The sequence below is a fragment of the Hippichthys cyanospilos genome, chromosome 15 (genome assembly GCF_059441005.1).
Source record: "Hippichthys cyanospilos isolate Australia breed blue-spotted pipefish chromosome 15, RoL_Hcya_1.0, whole genome shotgun sequence".
In the NCBI taxonomy this organism is placed as follows: domain Eukaryota; kingdom Metazoa; phylum Chordata; class Actinopteri; order Syngnathiformes; family Syngnathidae; genus Hippichthys; species Hippichthys cyanospilos.
The window spans coordinates 12,218,744-12,238,892 of record NC_142383.1 but is presented as its reverse complement, the minus strand read 5'-3'; the positions used below and the strand labels follow the sequence as shown (position 1 = coordinate 12,238,892).

At 38.3% G+C, this 20,149-nt stretch overlaps 2 protein-coding genes across 3 annotated transcripts in view; both read right to left on the bottom strand.

Annotated features, from left to right (window-relative positions):
- nacc2 (NACC family member 2) overlaps nucleotides 1-9,523 on the bottom strand; it is a 38,061-nt gene extending 28,538 nt beyond the window's left edge. The window contains exon 1 of the mRNA XM_088435195.1: nucleotides 9,000-9,523. The gene's annotated coding sequence lies outside the window, so the exon portion shown is untranslated. The remainder of the gene's footprint in view (nucleotides 1-8,999) is intronic.
- Nucleotides 9,524-15,876: 6,353 nt separating this feature from the next.
- On the bottom strand, nucleotides 15,877-17,615 carry tmem250 (transmembrane protein 250). Of its 2 annotated transcripts, none has more exons than XM_088435410.1 (2): nucleotides 17,437-17,615; nucleotides 15,877-16,746 (listed from the first exon to the last, which is right to left on the bottom strand). In XM_088435410.1, the coding sequence occupies exon 2, from the start codon at nucleotides 16,635-16,637 to the stop codon at nucleotides 16,218-16,220; it is 420 nt and encodes a 139-aa protein (XP_088291536.1). In that variant the 5' UTR covers nucleotides 16,638-16,746; nucleotides 17,437-17,615; the 3' UTR covers nucleotides 15,877-16,217. The 2 variants fall into 2 exon arrangements, with proteins under 2 accessions (XP_088291536.1, XP_088291537.1); XM_088435411.1 differs by having other exon boundaries at nucleotides 15,877-16,739.
- Between the last annotated feature and the right edge of the window lie 2,534 nt (nucleotides 17,616-20,149).

Here is a 20,149-nt window from a genome sequence, read left to right as displayed (position 1 = left end):
TAATACAAAGCAATACAGTACTGCGTCTGGTTCTGGAAAGCTTTTCTGAGAGTGATTTTGAACAAGCACTGGTAATTTACGCGCATATTTTGGGAGCAATTAGCAGTATTGTGTGCTTGGGTCTAGGAAGAAACTCCAATCTTTGGTGAGGATCTGGACAAACGTATGTGTTATTATTTTCTTATAGAGAGGCCTTTTGGTGCAAAAACGTCTTCTAATTAAGGGTGATGGCGGGCGCTGTGGTCATTGCAAACTTCAAAGCAGCAGACATTTTTCTATACCCTTTTGTACCTCAAATTTTTACCTCAAGACAATCCTGTCTCAAACATTAAAGAAATCTGTAAACATGTAGTGGTGGGAGGCTGAAATTCTGAGGGTTTAAACAAATTTAGGTCCTTAAAGTTCAATTTCTGATACCAGGCGTGGCAGCCGATACTAGATTTGGCCGCTGTCTTAGATGAGTTTTACAATCATGAAATAACAATTACAAATTAGAATAAAAAAGGAGGGGGTGTATCAAAAGTACTTAAGAGTAAGGTTTGGCAATAAATCAAATAATTTCCTCATTTTAAAAATGAAATTTGAAAATTAGCTAAATCAAGGTTTTGCACAGGTGGCAGAATGATAGACGATTGGCTTACAACTAAACTTTTCTAAAATAAACATACATGTACTAAAATAAACATACATACCATACTATACATACATACTGGATGGCTGAATTGCCTAGAACCACTAGCTAACATTGATATCCAAATGCGTGACATTTAAGCTATGCACAAGCTATGAACGCCCAGCCTACTCAAGAGAACACATATTGGTATCAGTCTAAAAAAAAAGAGGTATCGAACAGGTAATCGAGTAAACAAGTAATCAATGTCTTATATTATAAAGTACCACTATTATTATCAAACAGCGCCTCATATTTTGTACTTTTTTTCTCCTAAGAACTCCTGAAATTATGTCAGTTGTTGTGGTTAGGAGCTTTAGCAAAAAAATTAAAACAAAGTTTTGGCCAATAAACTGGGCCTTTCATACTCAATTATTATTTATTTTTTTTATCAAATCAGGTATGCAACTACAGTGGGTCTTTTTAGGGAGGAGGGGCATTTACAAAGGCCTTGCTTGAGTGTTTTTGAAAAATAGGAATAGAAATGACTGACTGTGATCCCATTTTCAGCAGAAAAATGAAAGTAACAGGCATAGATCGTCTTCATAGATCAAAAAGACAGATGGAAATTAGATTAGCATCACAGGAGGACATTGGGAAAAGGATATCTTCAGACATGGTCTGTTGAGTGTTTAAGTTGATACAATACAAAATGTTATTTTGAAACAGGAAAAATGGGGTGGGTGGATCACCCACAGTGTATGTTCAAGTGTCCTGAGGCTTCCATTAACTCAAAGAACTGCTGCGAATTAGGACCGTATGAACCCTTTGGAAAACCAGATTAAACATGAAATTGTGAGTTTTGTGTTTTTGCCTACAAAGTTACTCTGAAAAAGCCATTGTCATCGGAGAGGAATAAAAAAATGAACATAATTGCCTGTGAAATATGTTTTTCCAGCCAAGCACTCCCGAACCAGCACATATTTCAACAAAAACAAATGAGTTGCAAAAGAGTGATGTGCCATTCGTGTCAGATTATTTTCAACGCTGGAACTACATTTGTTGTGGCGTCTCTAGCTGTATTTTATTCAGGAAGTCTAGAGGGGAGTTTGTGTTCTCTGTTTTCAGAGGCGTAGAAACAAACGTTTCTGTGGGGTGGCCAGGGTGATATAACAAGTCAGTGAGGGGTGGCCCGGGGTGACCGTGCATGCATGTGTGCATCATTCTTTGGAATACCAAGTAATCAGGGTTTTGCATGAAATAAAATTATGTGTACTATATGAATTTAAATATGTAGTTCATCAAGATTTTACCCTAGGAGTGGCTAAAAGGGAGGCCAAGGAGTGACAAGGGGACCATCTCTGTTTTCTATGTGACCTATCTGACAAAGAATTGTGTTACTCATGAAAAGACACATTAGTATTAATGTTAAGAAAACAAAGTCATACAAAGTTCTGCAAAAGTTCAGGAACACAATTTAACAATAAGACCCTTTATGTTCCAATCAATTTGCTCCTAATTTTAAAGGAAACCTGCCCTATTCCGGTCAGAGCATTACAAAAACCTCATGTACCTTCTGAACTGCTGTCATGTACCCTGATTCGATTATCACTGTACTAAAGTTCTTACATATCCTACCTATGTCTGGACATCAAAACCTCTCATAGCTTTAGGGAGTTGCACCAGGATATGAATTTGTCCTGATAGTTATCCCCCCAAAAATGCATTTCAGATAAACATAATTTTAATGCATTGAGTTCTTTTATTTATTTATTTATTAAATTGCATTTACTTTTAGAGCATCAGAATTACCAGCCTGTGTATATAAACAAAGGTCATGCTAAGATAAATGATAAGACAGAAATGAGTCATCAATCTTTCTGGTATCTTGACTCCATCACAACTAACAATGTAGGCTGTGGAAATTAGAAAATTTGGCTATAGATTTCCTGACTCTCCACGGGACTGTTCCAAGAAGGAGCACATACTGTCTATAGGAAGCATCTCTGTCAATTAGCCTCCCGCGCTTATTACTTTACACGCTAATTTGCAGGCTCTGTTTACCAGCACAAGCCTTGAGTGAGGCTTGAAGTTTGCAGCAATTTAATTATGCACGGCGCGCAATACAAGAGCCCGGAAAATTGAGGTGGGCTGCAAGAATAAAAAAAAAAAAAAAAAGATGCCATTCACGCACACTAATATTTGCTGCCTACTTAATGTCTTGGTGACTAAGGCCAGGGTTTTTCTTTTCTTGCCTTTGCATGTGTCTGCGGGCATCCTACTCCAAATTATAGGTTATACTTTCGCTGCAGATGAAAAGATGCAAAGCAATGTGCCGAGTCAGACGAGTCACCGTCTGCTTCTTGGACTGGCAAGACAGTACACAGACAAGATAGACAGACAGAACTTTAGTTACATGTATGATATATACCTTTGATGACTAAATTGGATGCAATCTCATATTCAAAGTTGGAACTATGATGGGATAAGATCAGAAACAAAGTTCTTAAAATCAACCTCACATTATTTATAAATACAGTACAACTTTTTCATTTCGGATACTGATATTGCATGACTAGAATACTTTCCGACATTGATCCAATATGATTATCAGAAACTATGCTAAAGTACATGCTTTTATATTTTTTTTAGTGAAATGTTAGAAGATATTTGATCAGGTTATACAATTTGAAGAATAGCATACAATCATAACAAGTAGCGCTTTGTTGGCAATTTGTGGTATAAATACGCCATTTAAACCTTATTGGGGGTAGCAATTACTCGCTGATTGTTGCTGTTTCTAACAGAAGATTGTATAAACATTTAGAATTTATGTTACAGCATGCATGGCATAACAAATTCATGAGGCTTTAATAGGGATCACAAGACAACAAAATTAGGCTATATAAGATTGATCATTTGTTTTTATGTGCTTCAAATTAAAAGGCACATTTCTTAGACTTTCAAGTTTCATTAAGTGGTAAAATCTAATTTTCCATCCTGTTTGAGGACACAATCTCATGACTTGTTTTGGGCTAAATGCATGCTACATGCTGCCCATTCATGCTGAAAATAATCGTAACAATCAACCCGATGCGCACAAACACACCCCACCACACACTCCCCCTCCCCTCCTAGATTTTGCTGTCGTCCCCCCCCCCAATCCTTTCATTCCCCAAGCCAGGCGCAAACGCACGGACATGTGGCATCACACGAACGCACAACACAAACGCAGGCACGACATTTCATGCCATGTGATCGCGCTAGCTTGGCATCACGCCAATGGCCAAACATGTCACTTAGCAGAGAGCTGACACACACACGCCACAACACACACACACATTGAGTGGATGCATTTGTTGAGTTTATCGCCACGTGACATGTAACTACGAGGTTCACCTAACAGCCCCCCCACTTTCCCAAAAAGTTTTGTTTGCATTGAAAATGGTGTTTACTGTTCATTGTCTGCCATCTTGACTGCTTCCTGAAAAGAGCCCAAGGTACAGTAGCAAGAAATGGTAAACAGTCAATGTGTGGAATAGCCTTTTTTTTCCCATGAGCTTTTTTTTTCTGATTTAAATGAAACAAAAATCCAAAACTAATTGGAGACCAGAGTGTCCAAAGATTCAAAATGAGGATTCCTTCTTTCAGGAAGCCAAATCAATAGCAACCTTATTATCCTGGCGTATACGCAGAACTGCTTAATGATCTTGAAAAAAAAAAAAACACAGCAAGGCGTAAAAATCACCGCCAAAAGCATGCATCTATGATCTTTCTTCTATTATTTTTTGCAGTAAAGTTCCACGAATACAAACTACGCCACCTTGAGTAGAAATTCAAAGAAAAGGGGAATTGCTGTGGTTTTGGCAATGGTTGCTTCTTCACGCTCTGAGCACTCCATGCTTGGGTTACAGTGAGGTTAAGGCAATCACGGGAAATGCGTCCATTGGTCACAATTTTTTTTTAAAGGACAAAGGAGCCCTACGGTTTAAAACCGTTAATAGCAATCTTACCAACATGACTATGACATGCTGTTGCCAAAACACACCTCAACTCAAGAATCATAGTGGTGAGGTGGTTGTCTTCTCTCAAGCAACTGAGCCAGGTCTCAACAGGCAGCATTCAAGTGAGGGGGCAACTTCGACTAAGCTTTGGTTACCATGACATCTTAATAGTTTTTGGCTCAAACCATGGGATCTGCGTAGCCCAGCTGTCACTTGAAAATGGCTAATCTTCACTCAGTCTAGCTGAGAAGTCATGGGCAGGGAAAAAAATAGATGTGGAGATGCATTCTGCATAACATGTCTCACAGTTGTGAGAGTCAGGGTTCAAGATTTCGTGTCAGCCTTCCTGTTGATTGTTTGCATGTTATCTCATTGTGATGGGATTTCTCTGGATCATCCAGTTTGAGTGGGAACTATCATTTGTCTATATGTGCGCTGCGACTGGCTGAAGTCCATATTTTAAGTTTTAAATTGACAGAAAAGGGAACTTGACGATGCTAAGTCCATATTTTAAGTACTTTAAGATTAATGTCCTTCTTCAACAATTATCATCTTTCCACTGAGAAAGCAACATCATTTTAATTAAACAGGTGGCTTCATTGGGTGCACTTGTACAATGAAATGGCATTGTTACAAAACCCCTTGGGCACCTGGAAAAATAGATGTATGCAGTGGAAACACACATTTCATCTGACACCTACACAGTAGATTCATAGCTATACTGTATGCCATGACGCTGCCTGAAAACAAAAACGAGTGGGAAGACTTTGCATTTAACTGGCAGCCAGCGACAAGCCCTAACAAACGCATGCATGAACACACCTTATACTGGCACCAACACACATGGAAAGGAAATACAAGACCATTGTATGAGAATGTGACGTACACCTACTGCCGCGTATCGCCTGCCATCTACAGTGAGTCAGCGCTGCATCTCAGGAAGGGAAAATGGCTGACGCGTAAACATAATCATAAATCAAGGAGAGCCACATTAAGTTGATGAAGAAAATGTTCTGCTGCAATTGATTTACAGCAACTCCCCCTTCATCGTGGTTTCCAAGTACCTAGATCTCGCCCTCTAGTTTGCTTTTTTTTTTGTATCGTTAATACCGCTTAAATTACTCTAAATGTCACTTATTCTGGATGTACTTCCATTCTTGACCACTAGCTGTTGGCCTGCAACTTGCTCTTAAGTGTAAGTTTTAAATGAGAAAAACTACAACAAAAGCCCACCAATACAGCCTCATGTTTGTTGAAAATAATATAATATATAATATGTATTAATATATAAAGTCCTGTTTTTAATCATTCTTAGCTTGGGAAAAAGAACTGAATTGTTTACAGTACTGTAAACCTCTGTATACAGAGGATAGGTACGCTGTTACACTGTACAGTATTTTTACTGTTCATTGCTCTTGCTATCTCTTAGTAAATGATGTACATACATGAATATATATTGCTTATGTGTTTAAAGTTTAAAAAAAATAACTCATTCACTGCCATTGATGGCTCTAGATGTCAAAGATCCATTTCTACAGGGCTGATTTTGAATGTTAAGTGCCAGAAGTTCTATAAGATCATCCATAAGGACTACAGTATTTCACTTGGGTATCTGTACTGTATATTGTAGATTTCACTTAATGTGGGGGTGGTCTGGAACATAAGCCACTGCGAGAAAGGGGGTTTTCTCTATGTGAGTACTATGTTGCTATTTCTTGGCTGTTTTGAAGGGCACCTCAAAGTAAAAGTGGTCAAACATGTTGCTAGCCATACAACTAGAAATGCAATGCCAGAAAATAGTATGGTTTTAGTTGTGTGTAATATAATGACATTGAAGTCAGTACCTCCGCATGAGTGGAAATGCTCAGCAGAGCATTGCTTGTGAGAGCAAAATTCATAAATTATGATTGAAGTACGATAGTTAACTGTTGCATATCATGCATAATTAAAGAAAGATTTGCAATGTCTTACTAATCGATTTAAATCAGTTTTAATCTATTTTAACCAAATTAAATTTAATCATAAAGGAACATGAACACATCATAAACCATTAGGGCTCAGGTTTGGAAAAATTACCAACTAACATTAGCAAATATGCAGTTGGTTTTTACTGGCACAAGAAGAAGAAATCGCACCATTAAATCGGCCAGCCGATTAATCATTCAAGCCTTATTAGATGACAAGTGGATAAGGTGACTGTCCCTTTTGTACTTCAGACTGAACACCTAATAACATTTTTGTTTAGTCTTGTCATGAAAAAAAAACCTGTGCATGGTGCACGGGCCGCAGGTTACATACCCCTGGAAAAAATGTTTAAAACTAGTTTGAAAACTCAGGAAATACTATTTTGTGTTGCTGGGCAGTCTAGTACCACCGGAATTGTTTTCAACCGTTTTTTTTTTTCTGCGGCGCTTCTCACAAGCGCTTTCTAGCCTCAAATGGGATTGAAAAGTGCTGCCGTTCTCCCTCCTTGACACTCCCCCCTTTGCACCCTCCTCCTCCTCTCCCTGGGCCTCCTCGTGGAATGCTGTATAGTGCAAGGCCTATGGAGGAAGGGCATCCCGGGACACAGCTAGCACACATGCACGCACACACAAATACAGCTGCCGAGAGCCATCACGACCCTCTGGAGGAGCGCCAAGGCAATGAAAGGTTTAGTGAGAAAGTAGAGAAGAAAGCACATGAACTTATTTCACGTGTGTGTTTGTGTGCGTGTGTTAATCATAAACATCAAAAATGTCTGTGTCTGCATTATATAACGTTTCATGTCATCCCACACACAAAAAAAGTTACATTAAAACTCAGGATTCCCGCAGCACCTATGGGGCAAAGTGTTTCATAAATATTACACGTCAATACTCCTTACATTGTGCAATGTGCAGGAAAAAAATGTTTTAATTTTATCATGACTACATTTCAGCATTTTTTCAACTCTGGCAAAGTTGTTGTTTTTGTTGTTCAAAAACTTGAAAACATTAGTGCAGGGAATACAAGTACTGCACCAGGACTATTACGATATGCATTTTAAAAGATAATCATTACTAAATTGTAACATTTTTTTGTTTAATTGTCAAGTGTTTACCAACACATTTTAAATCATAATTTGGGAAAAAAATGTACATCAAAATTTGTTGTCATCTGTGATGTCACAAACAAAAGCATTTTTTTTGGGAAGAGATTTTTTTTTTTTTTTTGGTGGGGGGGGGGGGCCTTCTTTTTAGATTTTGCAGTCACTTAACGCAGATTAGAAGGGCACTAGATGTTTGCTTAACCAAATCTGACAATGCATCAGATATTTGCTGCTAAATTTGCAGAACCCTTCAGTTTTTCAACTGCCCATGAACATCAAAAGATTTATTATTGCTTTGTAAATGCCTTTTTCATACTTTTTTGATAAAAGTCCTAAGCAAGAATCAAAGGTTCAATTATGCATTGTTCGCCATTAAAAGGGGAGAAAAAAATCTTGCAAGTTTTTGGAAGTTTCTCTGGTGCCAACAGTTTCCAATGACAGGTGAATTTTCTTCCCTCTAATAATTTCATACATTTGTAGAGAGCTGATTGTTCCGGTCTACATTAAATCCACAATTCACTCAAAACAACATTACAACAAAACGCTGCTGATACATATTACGATTGTTTGGCCTTGGCAGAAGTCTGCACTCTTATTTTTTGGCACTTGTTTACTTTCTGTCAGTTATAACAGCCACAACAAAATGTATAGAAAATCATGTGACTACTGTACTTGGAAAAATATCAACAAAATGCAACCCTTGACATTGGTCTGACTGTTAAGAATGAGGTAATTCAAACGAAAAGTCAAACTGATAGAGAAACATGGAAGCCAAACACCGTGTAATATTCTGACAATTTCTTGATAAAACGTTCCGGTTAAGGTAGAATGTCAATGGTTTTGAGGCAATCAATCTTAATGACCTCGGGGTTCAAGGAAGGTGAACCGAGCCGCTTCCCCTTTTCCCAGAATGCACACGTACAGTTACAGTGGCACACTAAAAAGCAGCCATTCTAAGAGATGCTGTGTTCACTGCAGTAGGAGAAAAGAGGAAAACAGCTATCCAGTGCATTGCAGGACTACCACGCCACAAACAGCGACAGTGTGGGTGGAGATTTGGGGTCTGTTTTGACTTTGTCGTGACGCAACTTTGTGTGTAAAAATGTTATTTTTCCCAAAGGTGTTCAGCTACGATTAAAAGTATGAAAACAGCTTTGCACTTTAATATAACTGGGAGCAACCATTTTGAAATGACTTTTGAAACCCGAACGCAGCACAGCGGTGTCATGTCAGCACATCGAAACAAGTCGCACAGCCAATGCGCCACAGACATAAAGCAGCCGAAATGTATATACTTTAAAGATTTAATATTTACCCGAATGTCTGTGGCTACTCCATGGGCTGTCAACCCGCGACGACGACCAATGAAGTTAGGTTCAGAAATGGAGCTCCCACCGGTTCTTCCTCCCTTCCGCCCTCGCTGTCGGCTCTTGTGGCTCCTCCGCAGCCGCACGTCGCGCACCTCCTTCGGCCACGCACGTCTTCCGAGTGCCCGCTGCCTGCGCAGGAAGTGGAAGTCGGCTCACGCGAGCACTTGACGGGGCAGCCTGACATCATAGCCCGTTTGACTAACGGCGCTTCGCTTTAAAGACGCAGACATCTTGTTTGGAGGGTTGCGAAAGTGGGCTACGGAGCTCGGTTTATACGGAAGCTGGCTAACGCATCGGGAGAGCGGTCTTCGTCGGTCCGCCTTTTACGGACACATGAACTCGGTGCACTCCGGAGCTTTAAAGAAGCCGGTGAACCACCCCCCTCCCCCTTATGCTTCACTTTCACTCCACTCCACTTCTCGAGCGAGTTACCCGCAAAAGCGACCGTTTCGTTGGGCCAAGTGTGTCGTTGTGCTTTCGTGAAAAGGCCAATAAATGACACGGCACAGGGGTTCCTTGTGTGCGAGAAAAACGTGGACATGTGTAGTCACCTCACGTGTCCTCAGATGACAGCGGCGGGCGAGTCTCTCTCTCTGCGCATGCATCTTTTTTTTTCCTCGGCAATACCGACAGTGCCTACTGCTGGCGTTTTGGCTTACTGCAGCAGGGGGTAAAAAAAAAAAAAGTGGTAGGATGTCGTTTATTTCGATACGTTTCAGTTGACAGTCCCATTATTAAAAACAGGACATTATTTCAAACTGACAGTGCACAAATATTAATGAGCTATTATTCGGAATTTTTTAATTGAACGTACTTTGAGAATAAATGCTAAAAATAAAATTATCCCCTCATGCCACTGCCTGATGACGTACGCAAGTACATAAGTAAAACGTAACCGTTTTTTTTTTTAGCTCACATTATACCGTACGTTTGTAAGTTACGCCTGCAAACTCTTGCTTTCGTTTATAATTTTATTCAGCCTTCACGTTTAATTTAATCGTGATCGGCTGATATTTGCCATTTTATGCAAATTTGTATTCTGCTGTAATATTGTAATTTTTTGATTGATCGATGATGTCATTGATCCGCTCTGCAAATTACATGTTGTATGAATATTTTGAGGCGCGACATTATTCTTTTTATGTGGTCTAGTGTTTATTTAATAGTTATAGAAATATTTGCTCGATCGTATTTTTTTCTAGCAGTATTTACCAAGTGCTGTAAAGTAATTTCATCACACCATGGTAATTTAATTACAGTACACGTTTGTTTTTTGTTTTTGTTTACCTGACTGAACTTTCACTTGATCTCTGGCCAGTTTTAAAACGCCTTCTAGAGGTCATTGATGTGCATCTCTGTCAGTTCTCTATCAGTGCTGGGCATGGCAAAACAAAACTGCTTTATTGTATACATAAGAATACTTTGTTGACTTTGTTTTGTCGACATACTGACCCATCTTGGTTATTTTGAAACTCACTGGTCGGCCTGAAAATCATGATTGTATACAGTGTAGTTTTATTATTATATATCGCCAGCGCATGATTTGTGATCTGCATTTTCCCGTAATGCCACGAGATATGTCCATGTGCAAGTCAATACATTGTGGCATTATGCGAAAACTCTGTATTAAGCATTTAGCCTACAAGCAAGTACATTCAAATGACTTTACCAATAAAAAAAAGTTTACGCCATATGAACTTGTAAATTAAATTACATTTTACTTTATGTTGATTTATTTTTTTGTACTTCATTATTGTACACATTGGAACATTGACCATTTTACAAATACCTTTTACAACATTTGACCTTTTCATTTAGTTGTAGTCTACTTAACACCATGATTGAACTGTTTACTTGCAACTATATTGTATTTTAGCTTGCCTAATATGGCACAGTGTGCTATTTTTAGCACTCGGCATCTAGTGCAATGATGAGCCTGGAAGGGGGCTCCTCCCACCTGTGGTCCCTCCTGAAGGTTTCTTATTTTTCCCAAGATGTTTTTTTTTTTTTTAAGTTTTTCTTTTCTCTTCATAGAGCTTTGTTCAAGGAATGCTGTTGTGCATTTATGATGTTCTGTATAACTTCTTTTTCACCTATGAATCCCTTTGAGACTGCTGTGATTCAGGGTCATACAAATAAACTTGACTTGTATTTGCGTTAATGTAACTGTTCTTTTCATTTTAATTTAATTATATTTATATTCAGGACTATTTGAACTTTTACTGTAGATGAAAATACATAACATTAACATTAACTATGGCATAAATATTTTTGCTTTATAATCATATTTGGTCATTCAAAACCAGTCGGCCGTTTTCATCAACCTTTACGCAGCATTTTTCTATTGGAGCAGGAAAAGAAATTGTTCTGACATGACAAGTCAAAGTTATTCTGAGAGGTCAACTTCTGTTTTTTTTCAGGGGAAGAAGAAATGACAATGAACTGGCATGACTTCACGATCACCAGTGCTGTTGTTGTTATTCAGTTCATGCACAAAGTACAGCGAGTACAGGTGGCACAAAGCTCATTATCACAAACAATATGATTAGCCAGCTACCATCTGACAAGGGTCATTGTTTGAGAAACGAGTGTGTGTGTGTGTGTGGTGACGAGGGGTTGCTTAAAAGTAGTAGGCCAACATTTATGAGCAAATGATCACCGACTCACATTCGAGTGGTCCTATAGCAATACATTTTAATTGAATCTCAATTTAAAGGGATAGTCAAACCAAAAATGTTCTTTTTAATATTACATGTGGCCCCACTCGTCCAAACACGGCACTCTGATTAATATTTGTGGAATTATTAAATAAAGGACAAAAGCCACCAGTTTTTGTCTATCTTAGGGTGTGGCCATTTTGCCACATTGTGTTGACTAACTTTTACTTCACAGTTGCTCAGGGATAATGACCAATCCCGGCTCACCTGTTTTCCACATTGAACCCTGATTGGTCATTACCCTGGGCAACTGTGAAGTCATTTTCCGGCGCCTGCAAGTGGCAAAAGAATGTTGTTTTGATTTGTGGGGCTACATATAAAATATTATTAAAAAGAAAATGTTTGGGTTGACTTCCCTTTTAGCTTTTTTTGCCCCTAAATGTCACTATTTATTTAAAGTCAAAAAGGAAGAAGAGGGTGTCTTGTATTTCTAATTTGATTTTTAAGGAAACAAGGCATCTGAGGAAAAACACCCAATCAGAGGCAAAAAGTATAATTTTGTGATTATTTGTTACATTGAGCTTCAGGAGTGTTTCTGAAACTATGAGGGCCTATGACCCCTCACTTCCCGACAACTGGAAATAAGATGAGAAACAGAAATGAGACAAAAGCTGGTCACCTCTTTCTGATTTTAAATAGATTTAACATTACACAAAACACGAACTTCAAAGGGATACATTTTGAAAGATTTGGAACCACTACTCTCTCTCAACTGCATACCATAATAACCACTTTTAAAAAAAAAATACCATACAACTCCTGAAGGACCTGGAGGCTATATAAGGTGATTGAAATGCAGCCATTGCCACTGTTATGCTTGGCAAGAATTCTAGTGGTAAGCGTGTGTGTGCATGTCCTTGCGTTTGTGAGTTTGTTAGAAAAGTCAGTCAGAAGCCTCTTTCACACCGCCTTCATGGCAAATTTTTGCCTCAGACATAGCGATGACATGCGAAGAACAGTGGATGGAAGGGTTCACACTCAAGTGCGTCTCCATTTGGAGTCTCTTATGACATAGCTGCACAGTGGGCTCATTCACCAGACCCAACGGCCTTTTTCCATCCATCAGTAGAACATTTAATAAATACAAAAGAAAGAAGCGGAATGTTATATGTAAACAACTGTGCAAACACCATGGGTCAACAGTAGTTTTGTTGTTTCAACACAGTAATACAATGAATTAGAGGACAGGCACCATGAAAGTGAAATTAAGTGAGAATGAATAAAACACCAAGTGAGAATCATAATGCAAAAGAAGCCAGAAAATTATTACATTAACAAACCCCTGACAATCTAAAGAGGAGAAAAACTATGTAAAAAAAATAAAATAAAAAAATAACGTTTTAGTTAACATAATTTTCCTTTGATCTGATTTTGTGTACTATCTCATAGTATAATTCAAAATAATACAGTGATTCGCAAACTAACAGCTTATCCAAGTAAACAATACTGTTGATGAAATGCTAAACAAATTTTCAGCCATGATGATTGATCTCTAATGCTGCATTGGTGGAATGTAGGAAATCGGAAATATGCCACTCGGTTTATCCTAGTTCCTATCTCGAGGGAATCCGTAAACAATGAAATTGCTGATAGTGACAGTTTAAAAAAAAAATAAAAATAAAAATATATATGTACTATAGTCCTTTTTTTCCCCTCACGATAAATCGAATAAAAGCATTTCACAGAATGATTTCAATCAGCGCCATGCACTCAGCACAAATAATCATGTGACATTAGTTCGAATATTTAATTTCATAGTAAATGAAAAAGATACATAGTTTTATACACTTGTGTTTTGCCATTTAAAATATGTGTTTCCATGGAAGTAAGGGAGGGGGTCATTATGGCCCTCCTCCCCCGTATTCGCAACTCGGGACACCCCAGTTCAAAGAGGAGTTCGAGTGTACTTTTCTGGGTAGGTAAATTCCAACTTCCCAGTTTCCTGGAATGCAACAAAAGGTGTGCCACTAATCTTGATTAATGCTTCATCAAATATCACTGCTGTGCGTGGAGCAGCTCAATAGTATCAAAACATAATTAGATAAATGGCCACAAAATATGCGGAGGAAGAGCATCTCAGCTCCTTGTTTGATACAACTTTTCAAAAGGGCACTCAGACTGAACAGAATTACAAAGTCGTTTTTGCAACAAAGTGTAAAAAGGGACTTTACACGCAGGTTTTGCCGCGTCAAAATACTATTTTGATGGTGAAAGATTAATGTGTTGACATTACAGGCCTCCCACTATGTGACTGCCATTTGTGCAGACCTAAAGCACAGAAACATGTTGTCTTTTTAGGGGCAGTGTACTTTTACAAACACGCACATCCAGTTTTAGCTACGGCTCCGAAACTACATCCAAAGGTGGAAACTCTAGCCAGTTCAGCTTTGCACTTCATTGGGAACATTTCTGCATTTATAGGGAGAATAAAAGGTCGTGCACACCCGCGCCTTGTCACCTCTGATATTACCTCCAAAAGAGTCAAAGTGTCAGGTCAAGTTCCCAACAACCCCATATTCTGCATTGGCTGACCACAAAAAGAACAAATAATATTATATAATTATTCATCCATCCATCAACACGTTACGTGCAACAGCTTCAACATCATTTCTCATTGTAGACTTACGCCTGTCTGTATATGATCAGTGTAACCCTCTTATTCCGGAACCATCATGTCTCAGTTCACAATGGCCTGTGTCCTGCATGTTTTCCAAGTCTTTCTTTGTAACATACCAGATTAAAATGATTAGCTCACCAGTGAGCTCTGCTGGAGATTCATACTGGGCCTGATCATTTGAATCATGTTGTCAGAAGGAAAGACTTAAAAAAAAAAACATGCAGGGCACAGGCCATCATGGAGTGGAGTTTGATGCTTCAGGACTAAGAGGGTTTTAAAGTCTCGTCTTTATTTTGTATTTATTGCTTTGGGCTAATTGATCACATGGCTTCACACGATGACACGCATCAATCACATGTTTCACACGGTCGTCCGCACAAAGACGGCCTTTGGACTGCAAAGCATGTAAAACACGTACAAATATATTTCTACGAAGTGGACAATACATTATGCTGTATTTAGCAAAATATGCATGGAATCAGGTGATGTCCAATAAAATCTGTTCAAAATAAGGGAAATATTGACAGAATGGTCGAATTATTCAAAATTTTAAACGTTATACGGGAGGTTTATGGAGGATCGAAAGTGCCAAAATTCAAGTTCAATAATTAAATAAAAGTGTTATTAAATAATTAAATGTTTCGTTGATTAAAAGTGTAATTCATTAAATAAATGTTTCATTAATTGAATGTTTCGTTAACGAATGAAAATTTAATGCCACAATTAACCAACTAATGAAACATTGAATATTCAATTATAATTAAAAGGTAAATATTAAATATAATTATATTTAATCTTTGAAGAAATGTTTAATTAATTAAACATTTATTTAATGCCACATTTAATTAATTAATGAAGCAATTATTTAATAAATGACACTTTTAATTCATTAATGAAACATTTATTTAATTAATGACACACTGTTGCGGCGTTTCATGCATTTATTTTATTTGTCAAACTCGCTCGTCAAAGTTTGATAGGCGGGTTCTAACACCTGATTGTTTTAGTCACATTTAAATAAGTTAATAAGCATCAACAGGCTCAACAGCGATTTTAAGGAAACGACTCGCCTTCTTTCTAAGCAGAGCGATGCTGCCACCATGTGGCGTGTTGCAAGTATTGCTGCAATTAACAAATTTATTTTTGGTTAGTTAGCGGGAGGCTGGTCGAACTAATTTGCATATCAACGTCGCGCGGAATCTTCGTATCACAAAAAATATCTATTTTCGAAGACCTGAAAACTGAGACTGTTGAACCATTAGCATTACATTGTGACAGAAAAAAAATGAGTTGAAGATATGTAGGATTTGCAATATCATGTTACTTCAACCCCCCTACAAAAAAAAAAAAAACTTGCTCACTTCATAATACACAGCTTGATGCAAAAGGCTCAGCTTCCTGTTAAGAGTCATCATCCACCAAATTTGTTTGGTGCTCATTCTCACGTCCACTGTAAGACACAAAAGACAAGACACCTGGAAGAGTTCATTCCAGTTAAGAATCATCTTTAATGCACATAAAATCTTTTACTTATTCCTTCACATTCGGTGGTAGCATTAATGGACAACCTAAGGGTTGTGGGCTACATGTGGGCCCTTGAGAGCATTTGAGAGGTCCACCATGCAATTAAAAAAATCTTAAGAGGAGTTATAAAAAATTTTTAACTGACAAAACACGGTAAAGTGACAAAACTGGTACGCTTTAACACTCAAACAACACATGGACGAAAAACACCTAGCTTTGTTATTCTGAAAATTCCCAGTTGCAGAAACTGGGATAGGATCAGTTCAAGTCCTCTGCGAGTTCTTGCTGCCTCACCCTTTTCTCGGTTACATGTCCACAAATACCATGAAGCACCATCCGAGGCCGCCCACCATGAACAAGGTGATCTGCATGCTGTAGATAATCAGGGCATTGACTGCGCTGAAGTCGAGGTGCCGATGGCCGAGCAGAAAGAGGATGACAGACAGCTTGTACTGCAAACGCAGTAGAGCACGCACACCTATGTACTGCACAAGAAAGAGCGCTGACAGCGCCACCCACAGGAGGGAGGTGAGCAAGCTGCAGCCGAAGTACAGCAGGAAGCGCAGGAAGCTGTAGATGCAGCGTGAGCGCACGTAAAGCTCAAAGTTGTTGTACTTGCTGCGCACCAGCTTGGTGGCGTGCGCTGCGCCGCATGCCGAGTGCATGCAGGTGGTGTGGGGGCCATGAAAGCTGCGCACCCGCCGAGGGATGGGGATCACAGGCATGGGTGGGCTACAGGAGCCCCCGGTCGGACGATGTCTTGACTGTCGTGGCGGTTGCTGTTGTTTGCATCATGAGGTGGTTGAATTTCTAGTTGTTCACGGAATCTGAAGACTGTAAAAAAAAAACAACAACTTTTTACTTAAATAGGAAGTCTTTACAAAATGTTCTACGCATTTCCAAAAATATAGTCAAGTTTAATAGCCCTGTGGACTGTTTCTAGCCATCTCGGGGCGTGGTCATTTTGCCACTTGTTGTCGATTGAAAGTGACATTAACACTAATGACGTAGGCAACAGCACTGGATGGACAGAATGACAACTTCAGTCACTTTAAAGCAACGTTACAATATTTGTAATGAATACATAATTTTTGGGCACCCAAAAATAAACAACTGATGATTTGTTATTTGTAACCACGACACTATGCTATGAGCTAAAACAACTATACTGAGCATTAATGTGCCATTTATCTGCTAATATCGTTCGCATAACTCAATGATGCTCGGCTTACCACTCAAGAAGATACCACTAATTGTTTCATTACTGAATGTGCGCACAATCATTCTATTCCTTTCAAACGTTTATTGTAATTACGACTTTACTACTGCGTTAGAGTGGCCTTAGATTACGGCTACGTGCAAACTACACTGCAGTTTGGTTAGCAAAATGCTAGTCAGGTTCCTCAAATACATCATGATTGCAGTACAAAACGTTGGCTCAATGTTCATTTATAAATCTTTCAGGTTAAAACGCTTAGTCGTTCTGTCATTTTATTTTTCAATAGAGCTATAGGGCATACTTACATGCGACACTCCGGTGCCCTTTTCCACCTTGAAAATGATGTTTGCGACATACAAACTCCGTTTCACGTGTTTAACTGTCCTTTTTTTCACAAGTGAACGCGTTTTTGTTCTTGATTGAGACAGATGCCGATATTTTCTAGCGGGGATGAGAATGCCGGAAATCATGCGGTGTCGCAAAATATTGCACGACACGAACATGTTGACGGCAGTATATATTTAAAGGCCCAGCACACACTTCTGAAGAGAGAAAACACCTCCTCCAATATTCTAAAATCTAAATGGTAATAACAAATAAGGCCGTTTAAAATTATTTAAATAAATATTCAACTTGTTGATGGCTTTGAAACTATGAATATTTTAATTGCCCATCCCATAAAGTCAAGATAACAAATTGTAATGTTTTCAGATTATAGTTATATAAAAGTCTAATAGTACATTAGAAATGTTGTAGCTATATTCGATATGATATTCTTAACTTTACATGACTAAAGTTCTACAATTTCGAATTTACAGTACAATTTATCCATTAGCAGTATAAATCATTCATATTTTACCTTTGATAACAAAACAAAACAACGTCATTTCTCATTACCTGGCAAGATATGACGATTTCATTACGCTTATCTTAAATTCACCCAAAATAACTACATTTGAAAGTAAATTCATGCTTGAACATTGTTTTTAAATGAATTAAAGCAAACTCACGAGCAGGGATTATACTCGTATGTTATTGGGTGATAAAATAGCGCAATATCAAATAATGGATTTACGTGCATTCGTGTCAGTTATCTGTCAGCGAGCCAGGGGCCACAAGTGCACGCAACTCTCATAAATAAGAATCTTATTAAATGAATAAAGGGATCATTTTGGTGTTGAGGATTTAAGGGTGAGTACAAAATTAGAAAAACAAACATTACTGTGATGTTTAATCAAAAGCACATAAAGCTGTCTCGGTTTGGCTGAATATATGAAGTCGTTTGCACTTGGATGATGATTGGATTTAGTAATGGAATTCACTTCAGGGTCAATTTGAATGGCAGCCAAATTCGCAGGAAGAGGAAAATGTGAAGTGCGCAGTGTATCCTAAAGAGGACGCTCTAACCTTAAAGTTTGTTGGAGAAATCTTGACAGCATTATGTCTTTGATGATGAAGAAATGAATCCAGCTTTTAGGGATGTAACGATAGAAAGATAGATTGGGTACACCGTGCCGCTGAAAACGATCTTTGTGGTTTTCAGGAAAATGAATTGATAATTTCTTGGCACAGCACCACTTAACTGTGCAGCAAACATGGTTTATTTCTTACTAGTACTGTGAATGATGAATGTTGCCTATTAACTTACATTGTAGGAGATTCATCCGAAAATGTCTCCTTTTTGAGCCAGATGGATTTTGAAAGATTTTTGTTGTTGCTGTTGTTTTTGACAAAAAACACGTGACTAATCTTCCTCATCTGTGGGCATGTGCAGCTATTAGAAGTGATTCTGTTGATTGAGCGCTATTTCGGGGGTTCTCAAATGGTGGTACTCGTTCTCCCTTGGGGGTACATGAAGGCACTAGGCACTTAATGGTGTATGCGATATTTTGGTAAGGTTTCTCGCGGTATCACGAAATCAACTTTAATGCTGACACAAGATTAGTTCATCCTACTTTTCAAATTAAGAGAAAATTAATTGGAACATGAATCAACTTATTGCTAAATTGTATCATCAGTGACACAGTTTTCCAGCAGATGAGCCAGAAGTATAATAGCTGATGTGACATGATGTTTCTTCTGGACTTGCTGAATAAAAATGATTGAACAAAAATATAGTTCCAAAGTTTAATAAATATTTTTTGGAGACAGTGGCGTGGGCTTCTTATTCTGGCGAACCAATAGCGTTTTCTATTGCACGTCCCTGGTGCACCTGACAATTTGGGGACAGAAAGTAGATTTGATTTTCTTTACAAATTTCTCTGTGTGTCTCTTTCACATGTGCACACTCACAGGTTTGTCTTACTACCTTGCTGTGGCCATCCTATTGACCTAATGCATTTCCTAGCACTAACCTTAACCCTCATCATCACAACTGATTGCCTAAAGCCAACCCTTACCCTAACCTCAACCAAAATCCAATTCAAATCTAAACTCTAAAACCAAGTCTTAACCCTCCAAAAAAGGGTTGGACTTGATTGGTGGAACCCACTAAAATGGTACCACAAGGACAAGAGGTCCCCAAAAAGAATAAAAAGCCAGAATGAGGCCCACCATGTAGCAAACAAACACACACGCACACACACACACACACACACACACTCAATCAATTAATTCATTAACTAAGTGGAGGAGAGAGCTGGGAGTTGCTGTGTGACAAATTAAATCAATTATTCAGGCTAATAAGATGAGGGAGTCTTTAATGACGGAAAGTTTTAATCAAAAAGTCTGATTGGTGTGTTCTGAAGCATATGGGAAACGCCAGATGATGTCTTCACTTTATCCAAAAGTTTATTTCACTCAGCACAGTGGAATAAAAAAAATTGAAATACATTTGAAACAAGTGTTTTGATTGTTTGCTGCCTTTTTTTTGTATTCTTAACAAACTAGAACCAGAACAAGATATTTAAATCCATATTAAGAAATCTAATACAATCCATAAAAACATAAGGTTACCAAACGTTTTACACCAAAATGCATTGGCATTAAAATCAGTCTTACATGCTCGAAAAGAACCAC

Bases quoted from the DNA above. Each gene is read 5' to 3' on its own strand.
- tmem250 (XM_088435410.1), bottom strand. From the start codon at position 16,637: ATGCCTGTGATCCCCATCCCTCGGCGGGTGCGCAGCTTTCATGGCCCC.